The sequence below is a fragment of the Carettochelys insculpta genome, chromosome 6, assembly GCF_033958435.1.
Source record: "Carettochelys insculpta isolate YL-2023 chromosome 6, ASM3395843v1, whole genome shotgun sequence".
NCBI classification, from domain to species: Eukaryota; Metazoa; Chordata; order Testudines; family Carettochelyidae; genus Carettochelys; species Carettochelys insculpta.
Window position 1 is genome coordinate 16,401,659 of NC_134142.1, and position 20,305 is coordinate 16,421,963.

A 20,305-nucleotide genomic window follows, 5' to 3' on the forward strand; every position below is an offset into this window, starting at 1 on the left:
GTTAGTGCGATTTGTATGTAAATGGAAGGAGTGGGGTTAGGTTTGAGCCTGGGTTCAAACCCTGTGTTTACATTGCAGTGTAGACGTATCCTAAGAGATCCTTGTCTGGAGAGAACAGGTCTGTTTTTTTGTCAAATTGAGAAGCACAAGAATCATAGACCTAGAACATAGAACCACTAGAGGTCACTGTTTCATTTTCTTCATTTGAAGTGTTGTTTATAAACATGCATTGATGTATTTGTGTGCTAAGACCAGTGCTTTTTTTCTAGGAAAACAGGTGCTGGAACTCAAGCTGCCCCCTGCCCCACCGCCACACACAGCCCCATACTGCCTCCGGGCTACACACACACATGCGTGCGCACACAGAGAAAGCACAACCCAACCTAAACACGAGCACAACACAACACACACGTGGGCAAAACCCCATCTCACGAAATAGCCATTATACCTGACACAAAACAAACACACACAGTCCCAATACACAAAATGTCTCTAATGCCCAACACATCACATACAGTCCCAATACACAAAATGCCCACAAGCCTTTACCCACATACAACACAGCCCCAAATACACGCTGGAAAACAAACACATATGTCCCCACCCCCGCAAACAGCAGGGCCCAAACCCACAGCCCCAGACTAGCATCCCTGCCCCACAGCCCCTGCAACGCTGCGCCAGGTCACTGCCACTTCCAGCTCTGCAGGGTGCCCAAACAGTGACTCTCCGCAGCAGCCGGGCATACTGGGAAAGGGTGGCTGCCCAGCCAGGGACCTGCTCCCAGGAATGGGGACATGAGCCCTGGGAGCAGGTGCCAGAGGAGGGGGGCAACCAGCATGGGAGAGACAGGCAGGGAGCTGGCATGGAGTGAGCGGGGCAGGAGGAGCTGTGGGTACAGGGCAGAGAGGAAGCAGATAGGACAGGGGGCAGGGCAGGCTGTGGGCACCAAATGGGGGCAGGGGCAAGGAAGTGGTTGGAGGGGTTGTGGGTAGGGCACAGGGCAGGTGGGGGACAGGGTGGGCTGTGAACAGGGAGAACTGGGAATAGGGCACCAGGCGCAGGGGAGGGCAGGCTGTGGGCTGGGAGAACAGGGCAGAGGGGACCAGGCAGGTGGCTGGAGCTGGGCAGTGCTGGGACTGGGTAAGGAGCTGTGGCCAAGGGCTGTGTGAGGGGTTGGGGTGCAAAGGGGGCACAGATGACCCCTGCTAGGGACATGTGCTCCCCAGGCTACTGCATTCCCAGGGCGCTGCTGCCCCCTTCCTGCTGCCCCCAGGAGAGTCACTCCCTAGTTCCTGTTGCAGCCAGCAGTCCCCAGGGTGACCCGTGGCCCCAATCCGCCACAGCCAAAACCCCCCCAGTGGCCCCAACCCACCACAGCCTTAAACCCCTCCCCCAGCTCCCCATAGCCCCAACCTGCCCGCAGCCTTTAATCCTCCCCCCCCACGGCCGCAAGTTGTCCCAGCCTTTAACCACCCCCAACGCACCTGCTCCTGACCCGCAACCCAGGATTTACTCCTACTCCTTTGATGGCCACCATGTTAACATTCGCGCAGCTGCACAGCTTCTTTCAGCTCTCTGCCCCCCCCTCCCCCCCCCCCCCGACTTACAGTGTCGCAGGGGCAGCTCCCTGGCCTGCCGTGCTGAAAGAGCAGGACGCCCACATCTCGAGTACTGCGTGCAGATGTGGTCTCCTCACCTCAAAAAAGATATATTGGCATTAGAAAAGGTTCAGAAAAGGGCGACTAAGAGGATTAGGGGCTTGGAAAGGGTCCCATATGGGGAGAGGCTAGAGAGACTGGGACTTTTCAGTTTGGAAAAAAGGCGATTGAGGGGCGATATGATAGAGGTATATAAAATCATGAATGGTGTGGAGAAAGTGAATATAGAAAAATTATTTACCTTTTCCCATAATACAAGAACTAGGGGACACCAAATGAAATTGATGGGTAGTAGGTTCAAAACTAATAAAAGGAAATTTTTCTTCACACAGCGCACAGTCAACCTGTGGAACTCCTTGTCCGAGGAGGCTGTGAAGGCCAGGACTCTATTAGGGTTTAAAAAAGAGCTTGATAAATTTTTGCAGGTTAGGTCCATAAATGGCTATTAGCCAGGGATAAAGTATGGTGCCCTAGCCTTCATAACAAGGGCAGGAGATGGATGGCAGGAGATAAATCACTTGATCATTGTCTTCTGTTCTCCTTCTTTGGGGCACCTGGCATTGGCCACCGTCGGCAGATCGGATGCTGGGCTCGATGGACCTTTGGTCTGACCCAGTATGGCCATTCTTATGTTCTTATGTAATTTAATTGGTTGGATGGCTGAATCCCTTCTCCCAGCTGTTAAACCTCTTAAACTGAGTATTGCTCTTTCGTCAGCAGGCAGAGAGCTTGTGGCAGTGGTGGGAGCTGAAAGAGGCTGCTTAAAGAGCCACGTGAAGCTCAGAGCTGCCCAGCTGGTCTTTCTGAAATGGCAGTGCAGGGGAGAAAAAAGGTGGCTAAGTGAGGAAAAAAAACCTCTATCTAAGATAACATTGCAATGAACAGTTAAATGCCTGGCAGTATGCTGTTTAAACCAAGTGGATTTATTTTGACAATGACTATTTTTAGGAACAAGTAGTGATAAAACTGAGAATCAGAATCACAAATTATCTCTCTCAGAGGTTGGTGTTAATCAGATTATTGTTACACAAGATACTGTTTCATTCTATGTCTGAAACAATATGTGGATGTTATTCACACTTGAGGTTTTTGGCTATTAATTTGTTTGAGGCAAATTGTTTGGATCTCATAAGCCAGAAATTTATTTATAAACCAATATTCACATTCCTCAACTCGCTATTAGTCTATAACATGAAAACAAAAAAGCAGTAAAGTAGCACTTTAAAGATTAACAAAATAATTTATTAGGTGAACTTTCATGGGACAGACCCACTTCTTCAGACCATAGCCATACCAGAACAGATTCAATATTTAAGGCATAGAGAACCAAAAACAGTAATCAAGGTTGACAAATCAGAGAAAAAAATTATCAAGGTGAGCAAATCAGAGAGTAAAGGGGTGGAGAGGGAGGAATCAAGAATTAGGTTAAGTCAAGTTGGCAAAAGAGCCCCTATAATAACCCAGAAAATTCACATCCCAGTTCAAACCACGTGTTAATGTGTCGAATTTGAATATTAAAGAGAGTTCAGCAGCCTCTTTCCAAAATAGTGTGAAAATTCCTCTTCAGTATGACACAAACTCTTAAGTCATTAACAGAATGGACCACTCCATTAAAATGCTGGCTAACAGGTGGGTGGTTAGGAGTATTTTTATGTCTGTTTTGTGCCCATTAACTCTTTGTCTAAGAGAGTTTGAAGTCTGTTCAATATACAAAGCCATCTGGGCATTGTTGGCACATGATGGCATATATGCTGTTAGTTGAGGAACGTGCGAATGTGTCCATGATTCTGTGACTAACCTAGTTAGGTCCAGTGATGATATCCCCAGAATAGATATGTGGACAAAGCTGGCAGTGGGCTTTGTTGCAAGGAAAAGTTCCAGGACTGATGTTCCTGCGGTACAGACTGTGGCTGTTGGTGAGAATCCTCATAAGGCTGGGAGGTTGTCTGTAGGAGAGAACAGGCCTGTCACCTAAGGCCTTCTGGAGTGTGGCATCCTGATTAAGGATAGGTTGTAGGTCTTTAATAATGTGCTGCAGTGGTTTGAGTTGGGGGCTGTAGGTAATGACCAGTGGTGTTCTGTTCTTGGCTTTTTCAGGCCTATCTTGGAGTAGCTGGTCTCTGGGTATTCGTCTGGCTCTGTCGATTTGGTTTTTTTTTTATTTCTCCTGGTGGGTAATTCAGGTTTATGAATATTTGGCAAAGATCTTGTAGTTTTTGGTCTCTGTCAGTAGGATCAGAGCAAATGTGATTGTACCTGAGGGCTTGACTGTAAACAATGGATCAAGTTGTGTCTGCAGGATGGAGGCTTGAAGCGTGTAGGTAACTATAGTGATCAGTGGGTTTCTGGTAGACTGTGGTACCGATCAGGCCATCCTTGATTTGAATTGTAGTGTGCAGGAAATGTATCTCTTGTGTGCAGTAATCGAGGCATAAGTTGATGGTGGGGTGCAGATTGATGTAGCTAGAGAGACAGGTGAGATCTTCAGATCAGTATTACAGACACTGTGGTCTAATGGTAGTGGATGGATTCCTGATCTAACACTGTTAGATAAAATGGAGTATATTTTGGGTCATGCTACTGTGTTTCTGAATTTGAAAAAGAAAAACTACAACAAAAAAAACCACCAACACCACCCCCCCAAAAAAAACCCAAAACAAAACAGCATGATAGTTTTTTAAAAAAAAGCTGAATAAAGAAGAGCTTTGATCAAATGCAGGACACATGTTTTCAAATACACATTTTTTCTTTTTCACAGATTGAAGTCATTAAAGAAGAATTTAACAATGGCTCTGAAGAGGTAGACAAAATAAATCAGATCTGCAAAAACCTTCATTTCCAGCTCAATAAAATGAGAAGCTTTGAGGAGCCTCCCTTTCAGAATGAGACAGACATTATTGTGGACAGATGGCTGGATGTATGTAAAAAGTAAATTATCAGAGTGGTCTTATCTGTTATGCATTATAATAATTGATTCAGAGTTGTGTGTAATATTTAGAATAAATTAAATTCAGAATGTGGAAAAATCTTAAGAGATAAAGTCAAGTGTTTAAGTAAAGCTTAGACTATGTCTTCAGCCTTAGTGTTTGTGACATAATCTAAAGATATCTGTCACTGGCAACCTCTTTCAATGGACAATTCTGGGGCATACAAACAGGCAGTCTTAGTTCTTGCTGTTTGGATTTTTAAGCTTTCATAGCAACTTCTCTTGGCTTAAACTTTGGAAATCATATTGAGAATTGTAGTGCCTGTGCAATTGGTAAGAAATTGAGCTGTTTGAAAGTATCGCTCTAAGTAGGCCATTGATGCTGAGATTAAATGGTATTTATTGAGAGTAGATAAAATTTGATTAGCAAGTCATGCTGCTAAACCTGATTTTATCCTGAAGACAAGCGATTGTGTTTGATATAGTATTGCTGAAAGCCATTTTTAGTAAGAGGTTGAAATATATCTGACCGGTGTGCAATGAAGCCATATGAGATTTTTTTTCACCTACCGCACTTGTTGGTTGTTTGTGCAGTTCCATTTCTTCTAGTTTTTACGATACTGTCTTTACCATAAGAATGTTACTGTTTTTCTAAAATTTGGTTTTATATTATAAACCTTGTGTTAGATCAATGAAAAAACTGAAAACTTCTGTGATAATTTGGGAAGAGCTCTGGCTTTGTGGGACAAACTTATTAATTTATGCAGCAAGACTGACACCTGGGCAAATATACAACTTAGAAGCATAGAAAAGCATCCTTTAACTGAAAAGGAGTTGACACAACTGAAGGTAATTTGACTGAGATAATATTAATCAATTAAATACAGTGCACTCATTCCAACATACTAAAGATTTACAGGATTGTACATATTGCTTATAAATGTAAAATGATACACAAAGAAAGTTCTGAAATTTGTAGCTTTCTCTGCAATTTCAAAGGCAATTTCATTGAATTAATTGCGTACCTCACCCGTGATGTCCTCTAAGTGTAGAACCTGTCCAAAAAAAAAAAGGCTCAAGGGTCTCTGTGTGCGCACACACTTATGTCTATGTATATGGCCAAGTTTAAATCTACGTATTGCTATTTTCACATTTTTATCTATCTTGCAATATCTCAGGGCTACTCTAAAGTATATCAGCTGACATCTGTCTTTTAAGTCATTTTGTCACCTAGAAATTGTTGAAGCATGGTATGCTATGATAACACTGCTGGCATGCCTTCTTTACTAGAGTGTGGGCTGGTTGATGGAGGAACTACACTGAACTTACACTTACTGTGAATTCCTTGATGTGAAGAAAACCCTCAATAGAGGAGATAAAATTAGGTTCCAACCCTTATTTATTACTTCATCAGCAAAAGAGATTAGGGAAGTTAGAAAAATGGTATCTGGCATAAAGTTTCATTAAGTGTAAGACTTGAATAAATTCCTGTGGAACTTTTATATATTTTTTCCTTTACCGTAAGAGATTCTACATGAATATGCAGTGAAATTATTGCAATATATTTAATATGTACAGTAAGGTCTCAGAGTACATGAACCCAGAGTATATGACCCTGAGCTTATGCAATTGACCCCTGATTCCTACAGTAAACCCTGGAAATGCATGATTTCCAGTTGCACTTAACTTGCCCCCTGCCAGCCCTGGCTCAACCCCCCCCGACTCCGCAGCCCTGCTCCCCCCAGCTCCACTCACCACCCGCACATAGCTCCTGCTCACCCCCCCACCCCCACCTCTGGCTCCAAGCTCACCACCCCTCAGGTGCAACTCCAGTTCAAGCCCCCCAGCCCCGGTTCAACCGCCCTGCCGTCTCACCCCCCCACCCCTTTGCCCTGGTTCAGTCCCTCACGCGTGGCCCTGGTTCCATCCTCCTGCCCCAGTTTAAATCCCCTGTGCACAGCTCTAGTTCAAACTACCCTCTCTTTCCCCTGGCCCTGGTTCAGATCCCCTGCACGCGGCTCTGGTTCCCTGCTCCTGCCCCGGTTCAACCCCACCCCCCCAGCACGTGTCTCCAGGTCAGACCCCCCGCATGTGGCCCTGGTTCAAACCCCCCATGATCTGGCTCACCATCTGAGCAGGGTTCTGGCTCAAGTCCACCCCTTGCCCCCTGCAGCCCTAACCCACCCCAGACTTAGCTCCCACTTCCCACAGCCCCAACCCACTGCCAGGCTTAACCCTCCCCAACTGCCCCCCCACCCTGGGACTTACCTTTCTGTTGCTTCCCCACCTTGAGAACGTGTGTTCCACCGGGGAGAAAGCCAGACTCCCAGTTACATGAAATTCAGCAAAAGCAACGAGGGGTCCTGTGGCACCATATAGACTAACAGAAATGCATGAGCATAAGCTTTTGTGGGCAGAGGCCCACTTCGTCAGATGCAGGTCTCCATCTGACGAAGTGAGCCTTTGACCACGAAAGCTTATGCTCATGCATTTCTGTTAGTCTATAAGGTGCCACAGGACCCCTCATTGCTTTTGCAGATCCAGACCAACACTGCTACCCCTCTGATATATGAAATTCAGGTTACGCGAGGGTATGTGGAATGGAACTGTCGTGTAACTCGAGGGTCTACTGTAATATTAACAGTATCTTTAATCACCACTTTGTTCTTGCAGTGTAGTAAAGTCCAGCTCATTTTAATTGTGTGTTTCCAAAAGTGTATTTCATGTTTAGCATGACAGGAGCTAGATAGTGAAACATTTTATACCCCATTTAAAAGATGGTTTCCATATAAATTATTTGAAGGAAGTTGCACAGGTTTCTTGTGTTCTTTATGTTGTTGGCATGAAACTAGATACTTTTCTCTGTGTGAACTAGAATGGATGAGTGAACAGAAGTGACTCACTTGCCAAGTAGGTAGAGAAGAAGAATAAAAATTAATATTTTGCCCTAAGTGAAAGAGACACATGAATTGATAAATATAATATGCAGTGTGTTTCTGATAGTGCCTGCTTCAGAAGGTGAAGCAGACTGTGGATGTTTTAACTTGGACAGTCAAATTTTGATAGACTGATCCAGTGCCTAGGACTTCAACAGATGTTGTGTTGTGTCATTGTATACATGGAAATCCATGTAGTTTCCAGAACTTTTATGAAATATCATTAAAGTATTGCCCTTACTGTATGATCAGGATTGTACTAATTCTTAATTTAGTCTGTATCTTCAGAGAGTATTTTAGGGTATGTTCTGACTTGACAATCAAGAATTAAATACAAAAAGAAGACTATTTTTCTACTATAGTAACTGCTGTGGAAAAAATACAATAATATCTAGGTTTCTAATTTGTACTAGATTGTGGTATTAACTCCTGTACATGATTCCAACATGCTAGAATTTTCTCATCGCTGATACAAAAAAAATAAATAAATAAATTGTGTCATTGTGTTTGTCATAAATAGGACTGGCCCTGAAATAATTTTATGTGCGGCTTCCACAGAAATCTGAAAAGGAATTTAGTAATATCATTGTGCTAGTAGGAAAATGGAAATTAAATTAAATTTGACAGAAAACCATGTAGTTACCCATATATTGGTGTCACCCCACTCCCACATTCCTGCTTCAGACTTCTCTACAGGTCCAAGAGCAAAACTTAGAGGAATTTGACCGAAAAGTGGCTGAGATAGAACATCTTCTTCATAATAGCGAGCCTCCATTGGAGTTACAGGTAAGGGATGACTGACGTGGCTAACCTGATAACATTGATCATTGTACTCTAGACACTATATTGTTCTGTTCACCACAATCAGTACTTTGCCTTGGCTCAAAGAAGTGGGATATTTCTTTTGGATTTTAGGTTTCAGATGTACTTTGTCCCTCTCTCAAGTAAACTGTCAAAAACAAACCAACATTTTTAAGCATTCAGGGCTCAATCTGTCCTTTGCTGTCCAGGGACCAAACCATGGCATCCAGCTTCCTTTATAGCTAATAGATGAGTGCTCATTGATTTCCATGGGGGTACAACCAAGCTGCTAGGCATTACTACTAATAAAGAGCAGTGTAGAGCCACTTTGTACTAAGGGGACTTCGAGTCAAGCAGCAAGCTACTTTGCAAGGTATTTTCAGCATGTCTGTGGTAACTTATTGTATTCTTTTCTTGTAGGTTCTGTAGTAAATTAATGTAAATGTTTTTGCATTGGTACATTGGTTAGGTTAAGGACAAAGCCTTCTGCCCCACATGGGTAAACTTTTTTAATAAGAAGCAAAATCCGTGTGACACATTTATGTAGTGGGTTTACAACTCTTCTGCAACGCAAACTGAGCTTCTTCGAGTGGTCCCTGTGGGTGCTCCACAGTAGGTGTCGGGCTCGCCCTGGCGCCGCAGATCGGAAATCTTTAGCATTCTCCATCGGGTCGCGCATGCACTGATGCGCGCTGGCCCTTCGCGCGTCTTCGGTCACATGCTCAATCCGGTCCCTGTCAGTTCCTTCTCAACCGCCAACGGCTGCAGACGGATTCCACTCCAGCTCCAACGCCTGAGAAAGATAAAACTATCTCTTAATTTTGTTTATCTTGCTAATAGTTATTACTTTGATAGCTTTAGTTAGCATTGTTAAAGTTGTTTTTCGTTAAATGTAGTTATAGTTTAAAAAAAAAAAGGGAGAAAGAGAAGAATGGAGGCGGCCGCCCTAAGTGGTCTCCTATCCTAAAAGCCACGAACGTTCCAGGACTGATTAGCTGTTAAATGCCCCATTAACATTCAAAGACTAAACTCCTGGGCTGAGATGTCCTTGCCGGGGTTTAAGAAATGTGCGTCATGCCATGAGGCCATGCCTGCCTCAGATGGGCATAGCGAGTGTATTCATTGCCTCGGGGAGACCCACGTTCCACGAAAGTGTCCTCACTGCTCCAGGCTCACGGCCAGAGCCAGAAATGACAGGGAGATGAGGCTGAAAATGATTTTATTTGATAAGGCCCTCCAACCTGAACCATCGGAGAAGCCCCATAAGGAGGGGCCCTCAAGGTCGCACAAGAGGAAGGCGGCTTCCCTGACCTCCTCAGTACACAAGAAAAGGAAGCTTTCTCCAGCTCAATCTTTGCCGGTAACACCTGCGAACAGGACGAATGGAGCACAGGCCTCTGACCCACGGGCTGCTCAAAGCGGGATGACCGTAGCGCACGCAGCTGCGCCAGAGCATCCAACCGTTAAGCAGTTGGCACCGGGGGTGCCGCAGGCGCCGGCAGTGGCGGCACTAACTCCCACAGCACCAAGCCCTGGGGCACTGACAGCACCAGAGCAGGGGTGCCCGGCACCGGACCCAACGGTGCTGGAGGAAGCTATCCGTGTGGTGCTGTGCACAGGGGCACCGAGCGCGGCACCCACAACGGCGCCAAGGTCCCCGGCATGGCAGGGGGCGGCGCCTGCTTCGCAGGGACGGGGGAAAGCAAAGGCTAAAACACGGCACTGCAGCCCATCCCCGGAGGCCACCGCGTTGCCGTTTATTGCCTAGCTCCCCCCCCCGCCCCCAGAAGTACATCAGGCAGCAACTCCAATGGCCTGCTTCAGACCTCCATCCCTGTTCCTGCAACCACCATCCCAGTGGCTCAGACAACCTTCGCCAATCTCCAGTAGGGACCCCTATGAATACTGTCACAGAGCATCCCCACCGCTATCAGCGTCGTCACGGAGGTCATGCTCGTCTAGACCCCATGCGTACATTTTCCGATCATGGTCTAGATCCCCATCACCGGGCTCTTGCCCCTGCTGTTATGGCCGTCCCTACCATACCAAACACCGGCACAGGGGGTCCAGGTCCAGGGGTAGATCCCCACCCACACCTCGCCAACACCCCTTCACACAGCCTCACCCCGTGAGAAGGACACAGCCTCCCTGGACCTCCCCTCTGAGTCCTCAAAAGGACAAGTATATGAACAAATCCAGGAATCGGAGGAATTAGGGGAGGTATATCATAGCAACGCCTCTTCATCCTCCCCAGATGAGGGGACTGTCCCCGGGGATATTTCCCCCCTGGACGACCTTAGGCAATTCCAAGAACTGTTCAAGAGGGTAGCACAAACACAGGACATTCACATAGCGGAGGTGCAGGAGAAACATCCTAAACTCCTGAAAAATTTAAGACCCCCGGCTTATCTAAGATCGCTATCCCACTAGGTGAAGCTATTATGGAATCAGCCACCAACATATGGCAGACTCCAGCCTCCACCCCTCCCACAAATAAGAGAGCGGATAAGAAACACTTTGTTCCAGCCAAGGGCATGGAATTCCTGTTCACCCACCCCCAACCAAATTCCCTGGTAGTCGAATCATCACAGCAGAGATCCAAGACATCCCAATATAAATCAGGAGGATCAGAAAAAGATGCGAGGAAATTAGACACGTTCGGTAGGAAAGTCTATTCCTCCTCTACCTTACTACTCAGAATGGCAACTATGCAGCACACCTGTCAAACCACAACTTTGACAGTTATTCCAGACTTGTTTCCCTCATGGATTTCCTTCCAGAGGATAAGAAACCGGCACTAAAAGCGATCATCCAAGAGGGCTATGCGGCCTCACGAACAGGAGTCCAGATTGCCCTGGATGTGGCAGACACGGCAGCATGTTCCACAGCCACAGCAGTGGTAATGCGTAGGGAATCGTGGCTCCAGATGTCCGGCGTTCCCAGAGATCTGCAAACAAAAATTGTAGACCTTCCATTTGATAAACAGAAGTTATTCGCAGATTCAACTGACTCAGTCCTCCACTCCAGCAAGGACTCGAGAACCATTCTTAGGACCCTGGGTATATATACCCCTCTGTACAGGAGGAAAATGTTTTATCCCCAGCAATGGCTCTACGCTTATCAACCTCAGCGTACACAATACCAATGGAGTTATGACCAAGGGCGCCACCACCAGCAGCAACAGTATAGGGCCCCCAGCAAGGTCACACACCCTCGGGGCAAGCCTTGAGACAGCAAGTTTGACGGGTATGTCGAGGACTGCAATGTCAACACCATCCCTCAATGCCAATCCCAACACATGTTCCACCATCGGCTCAAACCGTTCTACTCTAAATGGCAAAACATCACCACAGACAAATGGGTACTGGAGATTATAGCCACGGGATACACGATCCCCTTCTAATCACTACCCCCACCAAAACTGCCCACCCAGTCCTTCAAGGACCCCTCCCACAAGACAAGATTAAAACAAGAGGTGGACCATCTCATGTTCATAGGGGCGGTGGAGAGAGTTCTGGAACAATTCCGAGGGAAAGGGTTCCACTCCCGGTACTTCCTAACAGAGAAGAAGACGGGGCTGGAGACCAATCCTGGACCTATGGGCCCTCAACCGGCATCTGCGCAAACAACGTTTCAGGATGACTACAATTGCCTCCATACTTACGGCATTGGACGATGGAGACTGGTTTGCAGCCCTTGACTTGCAGGACGCTTATTTTCATACAGCTATTCACTTGGCACACAGACGTTTCCTCCACTTCACAGTAGGCAGGGAGCACTTCCAATACAGAGTTCTTCCATTCGGTCTCTCTTCAGCACCCAGAGTGTTCACCAAAACACTGGCCGGTAGTATCAGCTTACCTACACAGACAGGGTGTGTTCATTTTTCCATACCTGGACAACCGCCTACTGAAAGGGGCCTCAAAGGCAGAGGTCCTACGCATGATACACGTCACTACAAACACATTCGCCTCATTGGGCCTAGTTATCAACCTCTCGAAATCACAGACCGAGCCTACGCAGAATATGCAGTTCATAGGGGCACGCATAGACTCTACTACATCAAGAGTATATCTGCACAATGCCCATTTCTGCACCATCAGATCCCTGGTACAAGTGATGACGTACAGCCCCACAGTGCCAATCCTAACATGTCTACAACTGTTGGGGCACATGGCGACCACCACGTTCGTGGTACAGAATGCCAGGCTGCATATGCAGGGCCTGCAGCATTGGCTGGCGAGTGTTTACAAACCAATAGTCCATACCATCCACGGGTCAGTATCGCCCACAGTGGAGGTGCGCGGGCCTCTGGCATGGTGGACAGACCCCAAAAACTTAATAGTAGGGGTGCCCTTCCACCAGCCACAAATCGCAATTTTTCTTACGACTGACGCGTCCTACATGGGATGGGGAGCGCACATCAGCAACAAAGTAACTCAGGGGCTAAGGTCCACCGTGGGAAAGACATTGCACATAAACACACTAGAACTCAGAGCAGCGTTCAACGCGTGCAGACGTTTTCAGAAGTACCTGCACGGCAAAGTAGTCGGGATAAATACCGACACCACCACCACCATGTTTTATATCAACTGACAAGGAGGGGCCAGATCCCATGCGCTATGCGCGGAGGCAGTCCGGTTGTGGAACTGGTGCGTTGCCAACAATATAACGCTGAAAGCCTCACACCTACCCGGTGTCCACAACGTGAAGGCAGACCAGCTAAGCAGGCGATTTGCGCTTAAGCAGGTGATTTGCGCTCATGCACGAGTGGCAGATCCGTGTCGATCTGCTCCAACAAGTTTTTCACAAATGGGGGGTTCCCCAAATCGATCTGTTTGCCACCTACAACAACAAACAATGTCCTCAGTACTGCTCCAGAGCGGGCATAGGACAGGGATCCTTGGGGGACGCCTTCACGGTGCCATGGAAGGGCCCTCTACTCTATGCGTTCCCTCCCACGTCACTCATTCACAAGGTTCTAGAGAAAGCCAAAAGAGAGAGAGCACGCATAATACTGATAGTCCCAATCTGGGACCAACAGCAATGGTTTCCTCTACTTCTGCACATGTCATGCTGCCTGCCACTCCCCCTACTGGTAGTGCCGGACCTTCTCACGCAGGCTCAGGGGGTCCATAGTGCACCCACACCCTCAAAGACTCCGCCTACAGGCGTGGCTAATCCATGGCTCAGCGCCTTAGAGAGCACATGTTTGGAGGGAGTGAAACATGTCTTGGAGTCCAGTCTAAAGACTTCCACCAGAAGGACTTATGCGCAAAAGTGGAAACGATTCATCTCCTGGTGCTCTTCCAAACAGTTGGCCCCTCAGGGTGTCCCTATAACTGCAATTCTAGACTACCTGCTGGAGCTAAAACAAGATGGACTCTCCCTATCTTCTGTAAAGGTCCATCTTACAGCTATATCAGCGTTTCAACATAAAGAGCAAGGACCAACCATATTCGCCCATCCTATGGTCACGCAGTTCTTAAAGGGGCTGGTAAACCTGTACCCCCCTTGGAAACCGCTATCACCATCGTGGAATTTGGACTTGGTCTTCCACACGCTGTCAGGACCACCCTTTGAACCATTGGCCACAGTACCCCTCCGGCTACTTACCCTGAAAACAACCTTCCTTTTCGCCATCACGTCAGCCCGCAGGGTGAGCGAACTCGCAGCAATAATGGCAACACCACCCTGCACACTATTCTCAAAAGAAGCAGTGATCTTACGATTACACCCGGCTTTCCTTTCAAAGGTTTCCTCAGAGATCAACATTAACGAACCACTAGTATTACCCTCATTTTATCCTAAGCCTCACAACTCCAGCAAAGAGGTGCGGCTGCACCTACTGGACTTAAGGAGGGCGTTGGCCTTCTACATAGACAGAACTAAGCCCTTCCAGAAAACGGACAGACTCCTGGTGTCTCTTGCACCCAGGTCAAAAGGGGAAGGCCTGTTCTCACAAAGAATTTCAAATCACATCGTATCCTGCATAAGACTGTGCCATGAGTTCAGTAAGACCCCTCTGCTAGTTCCGCCCAGGGCTCACTCCACCAGAGCGATGGCAACGTCGACAGCCTTCTTCAAAGGCATCGTGCTAAAAGACATCTACAGAACAGCGACTTGGTCATCTTACGACACCTTTGCCAAGCATTATACCATGCACCGGGCATTTGATGAGGATACACGCCTATCACCAGCAGTCCTGTCAAGGGCAAGCTGCACATAAATGGACACCCACCTCCTTAATTGGGGTCACTGCTGGGTGGTCACCTACTGTGGAGCACCAACGGGGACCACTCGAAGAAGAAAGAGAAGTTACTCACCTGTGTAGTAACAATGGTTCTTTGAGATGTGTCCCCGTGGGTGCTCCACTACCCGCACATCCTCCCTGCTTCGGAACTCTGTTTTCGTGTTTTTCAGAAGCATCTGGGGCGGTTGGTCAAGGAACTGGCGGGGACCGGATTGCGCATGTGACCGAAGGCGCGTAAAGGACCAACGCACATCGGCGCACGCGCAACCCGATGGAGACTGCTAAAGATTTCCGATCTGCGGCGCTGGGGCAAGCCCGACACCTACTGTGGAGCACCCACGGGGACACATCTCAAAGAACCAGCATTACTACACAGGTGAGTAACTTCTCTTTCTTGTGTGCTCCAGCCCTCAAGGATCCTGTTTAGGTGTGAGGACGTGCCCATTGTCAGGACTATTTCTGTGGACTAAGAATAGCCATAAAGGCCAAGGATCAGTGTTCCCTGTAAGCCATGTACTTGTGTGGCCACTTGGGAGATTCAGAAGCCTCCCAGCTGATTAGGAGAGCTGCCACAGCTCGTTTTTTTTTTTTCCTACTTGTGGTGCGTATTTGCACATGCCTCAGTGCACATAAAATTTGTTGTGTGCATGGATGGAAAAGGTTAGAGCGAACATTTCCATGGAGTGGTCCTTGTCGCCCTGTCAGTAGATGGTGATTTGTTCTGCTTCCTTCTGTCTTGCTCCACTCTTTGCTCTGTCCTTGGAAGCCCGCAGTGGAGCATTACTGGCAGTGCTCCTACAGGATGGCTAGGACCGGGCAGAATATTGGAAACTGGATCAGGGAGGGATGGCTCCTTGTTTCCAAAAGTGGAGAGAAGACCAGTGCTTATGTTCAGCTCGCAGTATTAGTGTAGTCCTAGGAATGTATCAACAGATAACCTTTATTCACTGAAGCAGCTGCAGCACTTTCAAAGTAGGATTTAATTTTTTTTTTTAAATATCAGACACAAGAAAAAAAGAAAACACAGTAGTTCAGGAAGGAGTAAAATGGAATTTAACATTGAAAGGTTAAGTATGAAAAGGGATAAATTCCCTTTAGCCCCACTTTTCAGGAAACTAGTCCAGTAAAGCTTCTTAAATGGCATGTGCATTTCCAATTTTAAGGTCATCAAGTCATCTGTTGAGAACAAAATGGAGCTAATAAGAAATCACTTACTGAATAAGACGAGACCCAGTGAATTTAATGGCAATTCAGCAGAGCTAAAAGGGGACCTTGACCTGGCCAAGACACAGATTGGAATGACAGAATCACTTTTAAAAGCATTGTTTCCCTCTGACACTTTAGAGATCTTCACAAAATTAGAGGTACTGTACAACAAATTATGCACCTCCTATAATTTTGATAACCTTTTCTTTCACAGGCAGCTCTTCATATTTGTTTCTGTTATTTATTTTAAAATGGTTGAAGCTGAAAGAGCAACGAGGCAAAGAATTTAGCTTGACTACCAGTATTTCTTAGGTACGCACAAAGAAGATGGAAAGGCCTGTTTTTTCTGAATAATTATGGTGCTACCTAATCAATTCTATTAGCTCCCTTAATTAGTAGTTTGTGTTGGGCTTGCTAACCAAAAGATAGGTAGCCAATTCCCAGTGCATATATTGGGCTGGGGCACATCAGGACATGGAGCTATATTGTAGAACTGTATGATTACCAGGAGCTGGTGATACAGAGTCAGCAATGCTGACTTGATGCCACAGGGGCATTCCTCTATGCAAGGGAATCCCCACTTTGCTATTTAAGCCAAATATCCACCCCATTTTTACCTCTGCCAGGGACAGCAGGGCTGAGGATATGGCCGCCTGAGTCTGGCCTTACAGGATCTAGAGAAGCGGTTCCCAAACTTTTCAGCATTGTGCCCTCCACTTTTGATTTTTGAGAAACCCTCACGCCCCGCCACCTCTTCTTTACCCTCATCCAACCCCCTTTTAACAAAAAAATCAGTTTGCAATTTGAAATAAACACAAAAACTTGATATAAAAATATTTACAATTAAAAATAAGCACAAATAGATTTTTCTTAGTCCCCTGCACTTGCCTGGTGCAGCCCTAGGTGCCTGAGCCCTATGCCAATCTCCAAAGCTGCCCACGCCAGCTGCCCACCCACCTGACCCCTGTGCTGCCAGAGCTGCCTGCCTGAGCTGCCAGAGCCCTGCGCTGTTGGGGCCAGCTGCCTGGGCCAGCCAGCCACCCACCAGCCTGAGTCTCCTGAGCCCTGTGATGCCAGGGCCTGCAGCCCTGTGAGCTGCCCATGTGAACCCCACAAGCTGCCTGCCTGAGCCCCTCCTCTCTCCCAAAGTTAGACACCACCAGCCCCCCACTCTTATCCCATCTTTCTCCCCCAAGCCAGGCGTGCCCAGTCCCTCATCTAACCCCATCCTACTCCCCCTCCCCCTGCAACACACACTCGTTCACTTTTGCAGGAGGCAGCTAGCTCCATGTGGGTCTTTGCCAGCTGCTTTTTATAGCAGCTGTGCTGGGTTGGCCATGTAAAATTGCAGGGGCTGAGAGCCAAAAGCAAAGGCCAGCTATTTCTTGGGGTGAGAGAGTGATGGGGGGGACGACTGTGTCACCTTGTACCCTCCCGGAAGTTCTTTATTCCCCCCCAGGTGGGCACTCCCCTGCCCCCAGTTTGGGAAACCGTGCTCTAGAGGCGTCAGACCTTACACCCGACACAGGCTTAGGGACTGAGTTTCGGCTGTCATAGGCCTCAGGTCAGTGCAATTCTGGGTCTTCAAATTCCAAGTTTTGAAGAGAAGAAATAAAAATTGAGTTTGCAGAAGTTTGTTTTTTTTAAAAAAAACAACCACCTTATGACTGCTCAGGGATTTAGGAAAAGTCTCCATCAGATGGATTAATGTGCAATAATACAGATAATACAAAGGGGCATGATGATATATACTGTTTTTTTTTATGGCCCTGCAGTTTGTTACATTGCTATTGCCTCCACCTGTCTTTTGGGCATGATGAAGAAGTATGTATGTGTGTTTGCTGCAAATACATGTTCACCATTTAGTATTTACCCCTATTTATTTCTTGTATAAATAGTGTACTTTGGCATATTCTGAAATAACCCCTTAAAACAATTGAATTTATAGCAAATCGGCTTTGTCCAGTGTATGCTGAAAACTTCTCCTTAACTTTAGGTGCCCTTGAATGTATCATCACTAATACTTTTTTTTTTTTTTAAATTTAGGAACTATATCAGAAAATTCTCCAACAAAAACACCATGTGAAATTACTCGAAAAACAGACAGGTTGTATGAGCCCAGAAGTGGCTGAATTAAAGAAGCAGCTTCAGTGTATCACTGATTTATTTAATGCAAAGAAACACATTTTCCAGGATCATTTTACCAGTCGTTTGAACTGTAAGCAAATATGAGTTTCACTTTTAAAGACTGACATACGTGTCTGAGTGGAATATTACAACTTGCATGTAAAAACCGAGGGCCAGCTCCTCAATTGGTATAAGATGGAATAGCGCCATTTGCTGCAGTGGTACCATGTCTCTTTACACCTGCTCAGGATCAGCCCTCAGTCTTCACATTCCTTCTTTGCTGTGGGCCCTGTCCCAGAGCACAAAATTCCTTTTGGAGTAGATGAAAATGATTCTAGAATAAAGGCTGTTGATTGTGTAGAGTGGGGGCCAGCAACCTTTCCAAGGTAGAGTGCTGCAGTTTGACCTTTTGACCTATAAGTAGGGTCTGAATGCTGGTGATCCTTTTGAAAGTCACTAATAGTCCTACTTACAGTGGCTTTATTCATGAATAAATGAGGAGGCAAAGCTTTACTGTTTCGGTGGAGGTTGGTAGCATTAGCTGATCTTTTGTTAATCCACAGGTGGCCTGGCTTTGAGCAAGCTCCTGCCTACATGGGGGAGGCAGCGTGGGGCTGAGGTCCCATGTTGCTTGCTGATGAAAATTGTCTTCAGTGTCACTCTTGTCACCCAAGCTGGGGGTTGCTGAGTCCTGTATGGAGAATCATGGCAGCTTTGTGTTCTATATATTGTCTGAGGAACTCCCTCAAGATTCCATCCCATCAGATCTGCATTTGAGGTCTGACCATAGGAAGGGTTGCCAAAACATTGCTGCCCCAATGCACGTGTGAACAGTGCTTAGCTTCTTGATATGGCTTGTTCATAAGTGCATATTTTCAGTTCTGGGTAACATAGTCTAGTTGCCAAACACAGGTCAATGGGTCTCTTTAACTAGTGTAACTGGTTATGCCCAGAGAGAATTTCACCCATAGAGAATATCAACCTGCAGTCACTGGGAATAATAGTTGCTGAATAGGATTAATTTGTGTTAGAAGCCAGAGTAGCAACAGTATATCAGAATGTTTGATGACAGATTCTCTGACAATGTTTTCTGAAAATGTCACAAGCAGGACTCTGAGCTGGGCCCCTAGCAAGTAATAATATTTACTGTCAGTACAATGTTAGGTTGCAAAAAAAAAAAAAAGTAAGTTCTACAGTGTTCTCTGTCCTCATGCATACAGTGAGAGGCAACATCTGGGGATGGCACACTGATAAATATAATTGATAGGCAATTAACTACAATCTTCATGTTGAGTAGAGACCTTCTGGAATGGGCCAGGAAGAAAAAGTCAAACTCTTTTCTTTCTGCAGATCAGTGTGAGAATTTTAATGACTGGTTCAGCAGCACTCGGTTATCTTTAAAGGATTGTTTTGACCCATCTGAAACAAAACAGACATTGGAAGAAAAGTTGCAGAAGCTTGTGGTAAGTTATTACAATACTTTAAAACATAAGGGTTTGCAAGTTAGCAAGGGACTCAGTACGTTGGAGTGGAGTCTCCTACTGAGGTTAGTAAATTCAGGCTTCTGAGTTTGAACATTGTTTTAAAAACACAAAGCACCGGGGCTGTTGGGAAGGGGAAAAAGAAGTGTACGTTTGAGATGAAGGTCTAACCTATAGGTAGAAAAGTTCAGATGCTAGAATATACTCCATTGAAATTTATGGGACTTAAAGAAGTGCTTAAATGTTGTGCTTAATCATGGCCAGAAAGGTAATTCTGACTCTGTTGAAGTCAATGGCAAAATGACTGTGAATTTAACTGGAGCCAGACTTTCACCACAGTGAGTAATAGTATTATTAATTTCTTAATAATAATTTCTGTAGTCACCTAGGAGACCTGTGTGTGCTCATTCCCATCATCCCTTTCCTCTCTGATTTACTTCTGGCTTCCTCACCTCAGTTTCCCACACTAAACTTCCATGATACCATTTTCTGTGCTGATGAACCATTTCGCCCCTTAGTTGCATGTTTACTCACCCTCATGTCTTCCTTCAGCATGCAGCCTTGATTCAACTCTACCACTCAACAAAAGGCCCATTCACCTGACTTGATCTTCCCCACACTGGTTTCTCTCGGATCTCTCTGTTGCTACTGTCTTCTCTCTCTGACCATCGCCTGTTCTTCAGAATTGCTCATCGCACACCCGTTCCTTGTTACTTGGCCTCTCCATGATTTCTAGTCCATCAGTATTGATATTCTTGTTCACTCTCAGCTCTGTCCTTCCTGCCCTCTCTTCCCTGTCTTTGGTCAAAGTGATACGATACAAATTGCAGGCTGGAGCAGACAGTCATAGTTTATCAACACTTGATAGCTCTATGCAAGAAGTGTATCTTAATGAGAGGTTTGATGATGAAAGTTGT

At 46.2% G+C, this 20,305-nt stretch overlaps 1 protein-coding gene across 19 annotated transcripts in view; it reads left to right on the forward strand.

Moving 5' to 3' along the window:
* SYNE2 (spectrin repeat containing nuclear envelope protein 2) overlaps positions 1–20,305 on the forward strand; it is a 300,242-nt gene that overhangs the window by 99,798 nt on the left and 180,139 nt on the right. For 18 of the 19 annotated variants that reach the window (XM_074996338.1, XM_074996337.1, XM_074996346.1 and 15 more), the window contains 6 exons: positions 4,417–4,575; positions 5,272–5,433; positions 8,205–8,306; positions 15,738–15,938; positions 17,827–17,998; positions 19,258–19,370. In XM_074996338.1, the coding sequence (XP_074852439.1) occupies positions 4,417–4,575; positions 5,272–5,433; positions 8,205–8,306; positions 15,738–15,938; positions 17,827–17,998; positions 19,258–19,370 (909 nt within the window). The remainder of the gene's footprint in view (positions 1–4,416; positions 4,576–5,271; positions 5,434–8,204; positions 8,307–15,737; positions 15,939–17,826; positions 17,999–19,257; positions 19,371–20,305) is intronic. The other variant, XM_074996354.1, reaches the window with a different exon arrangement.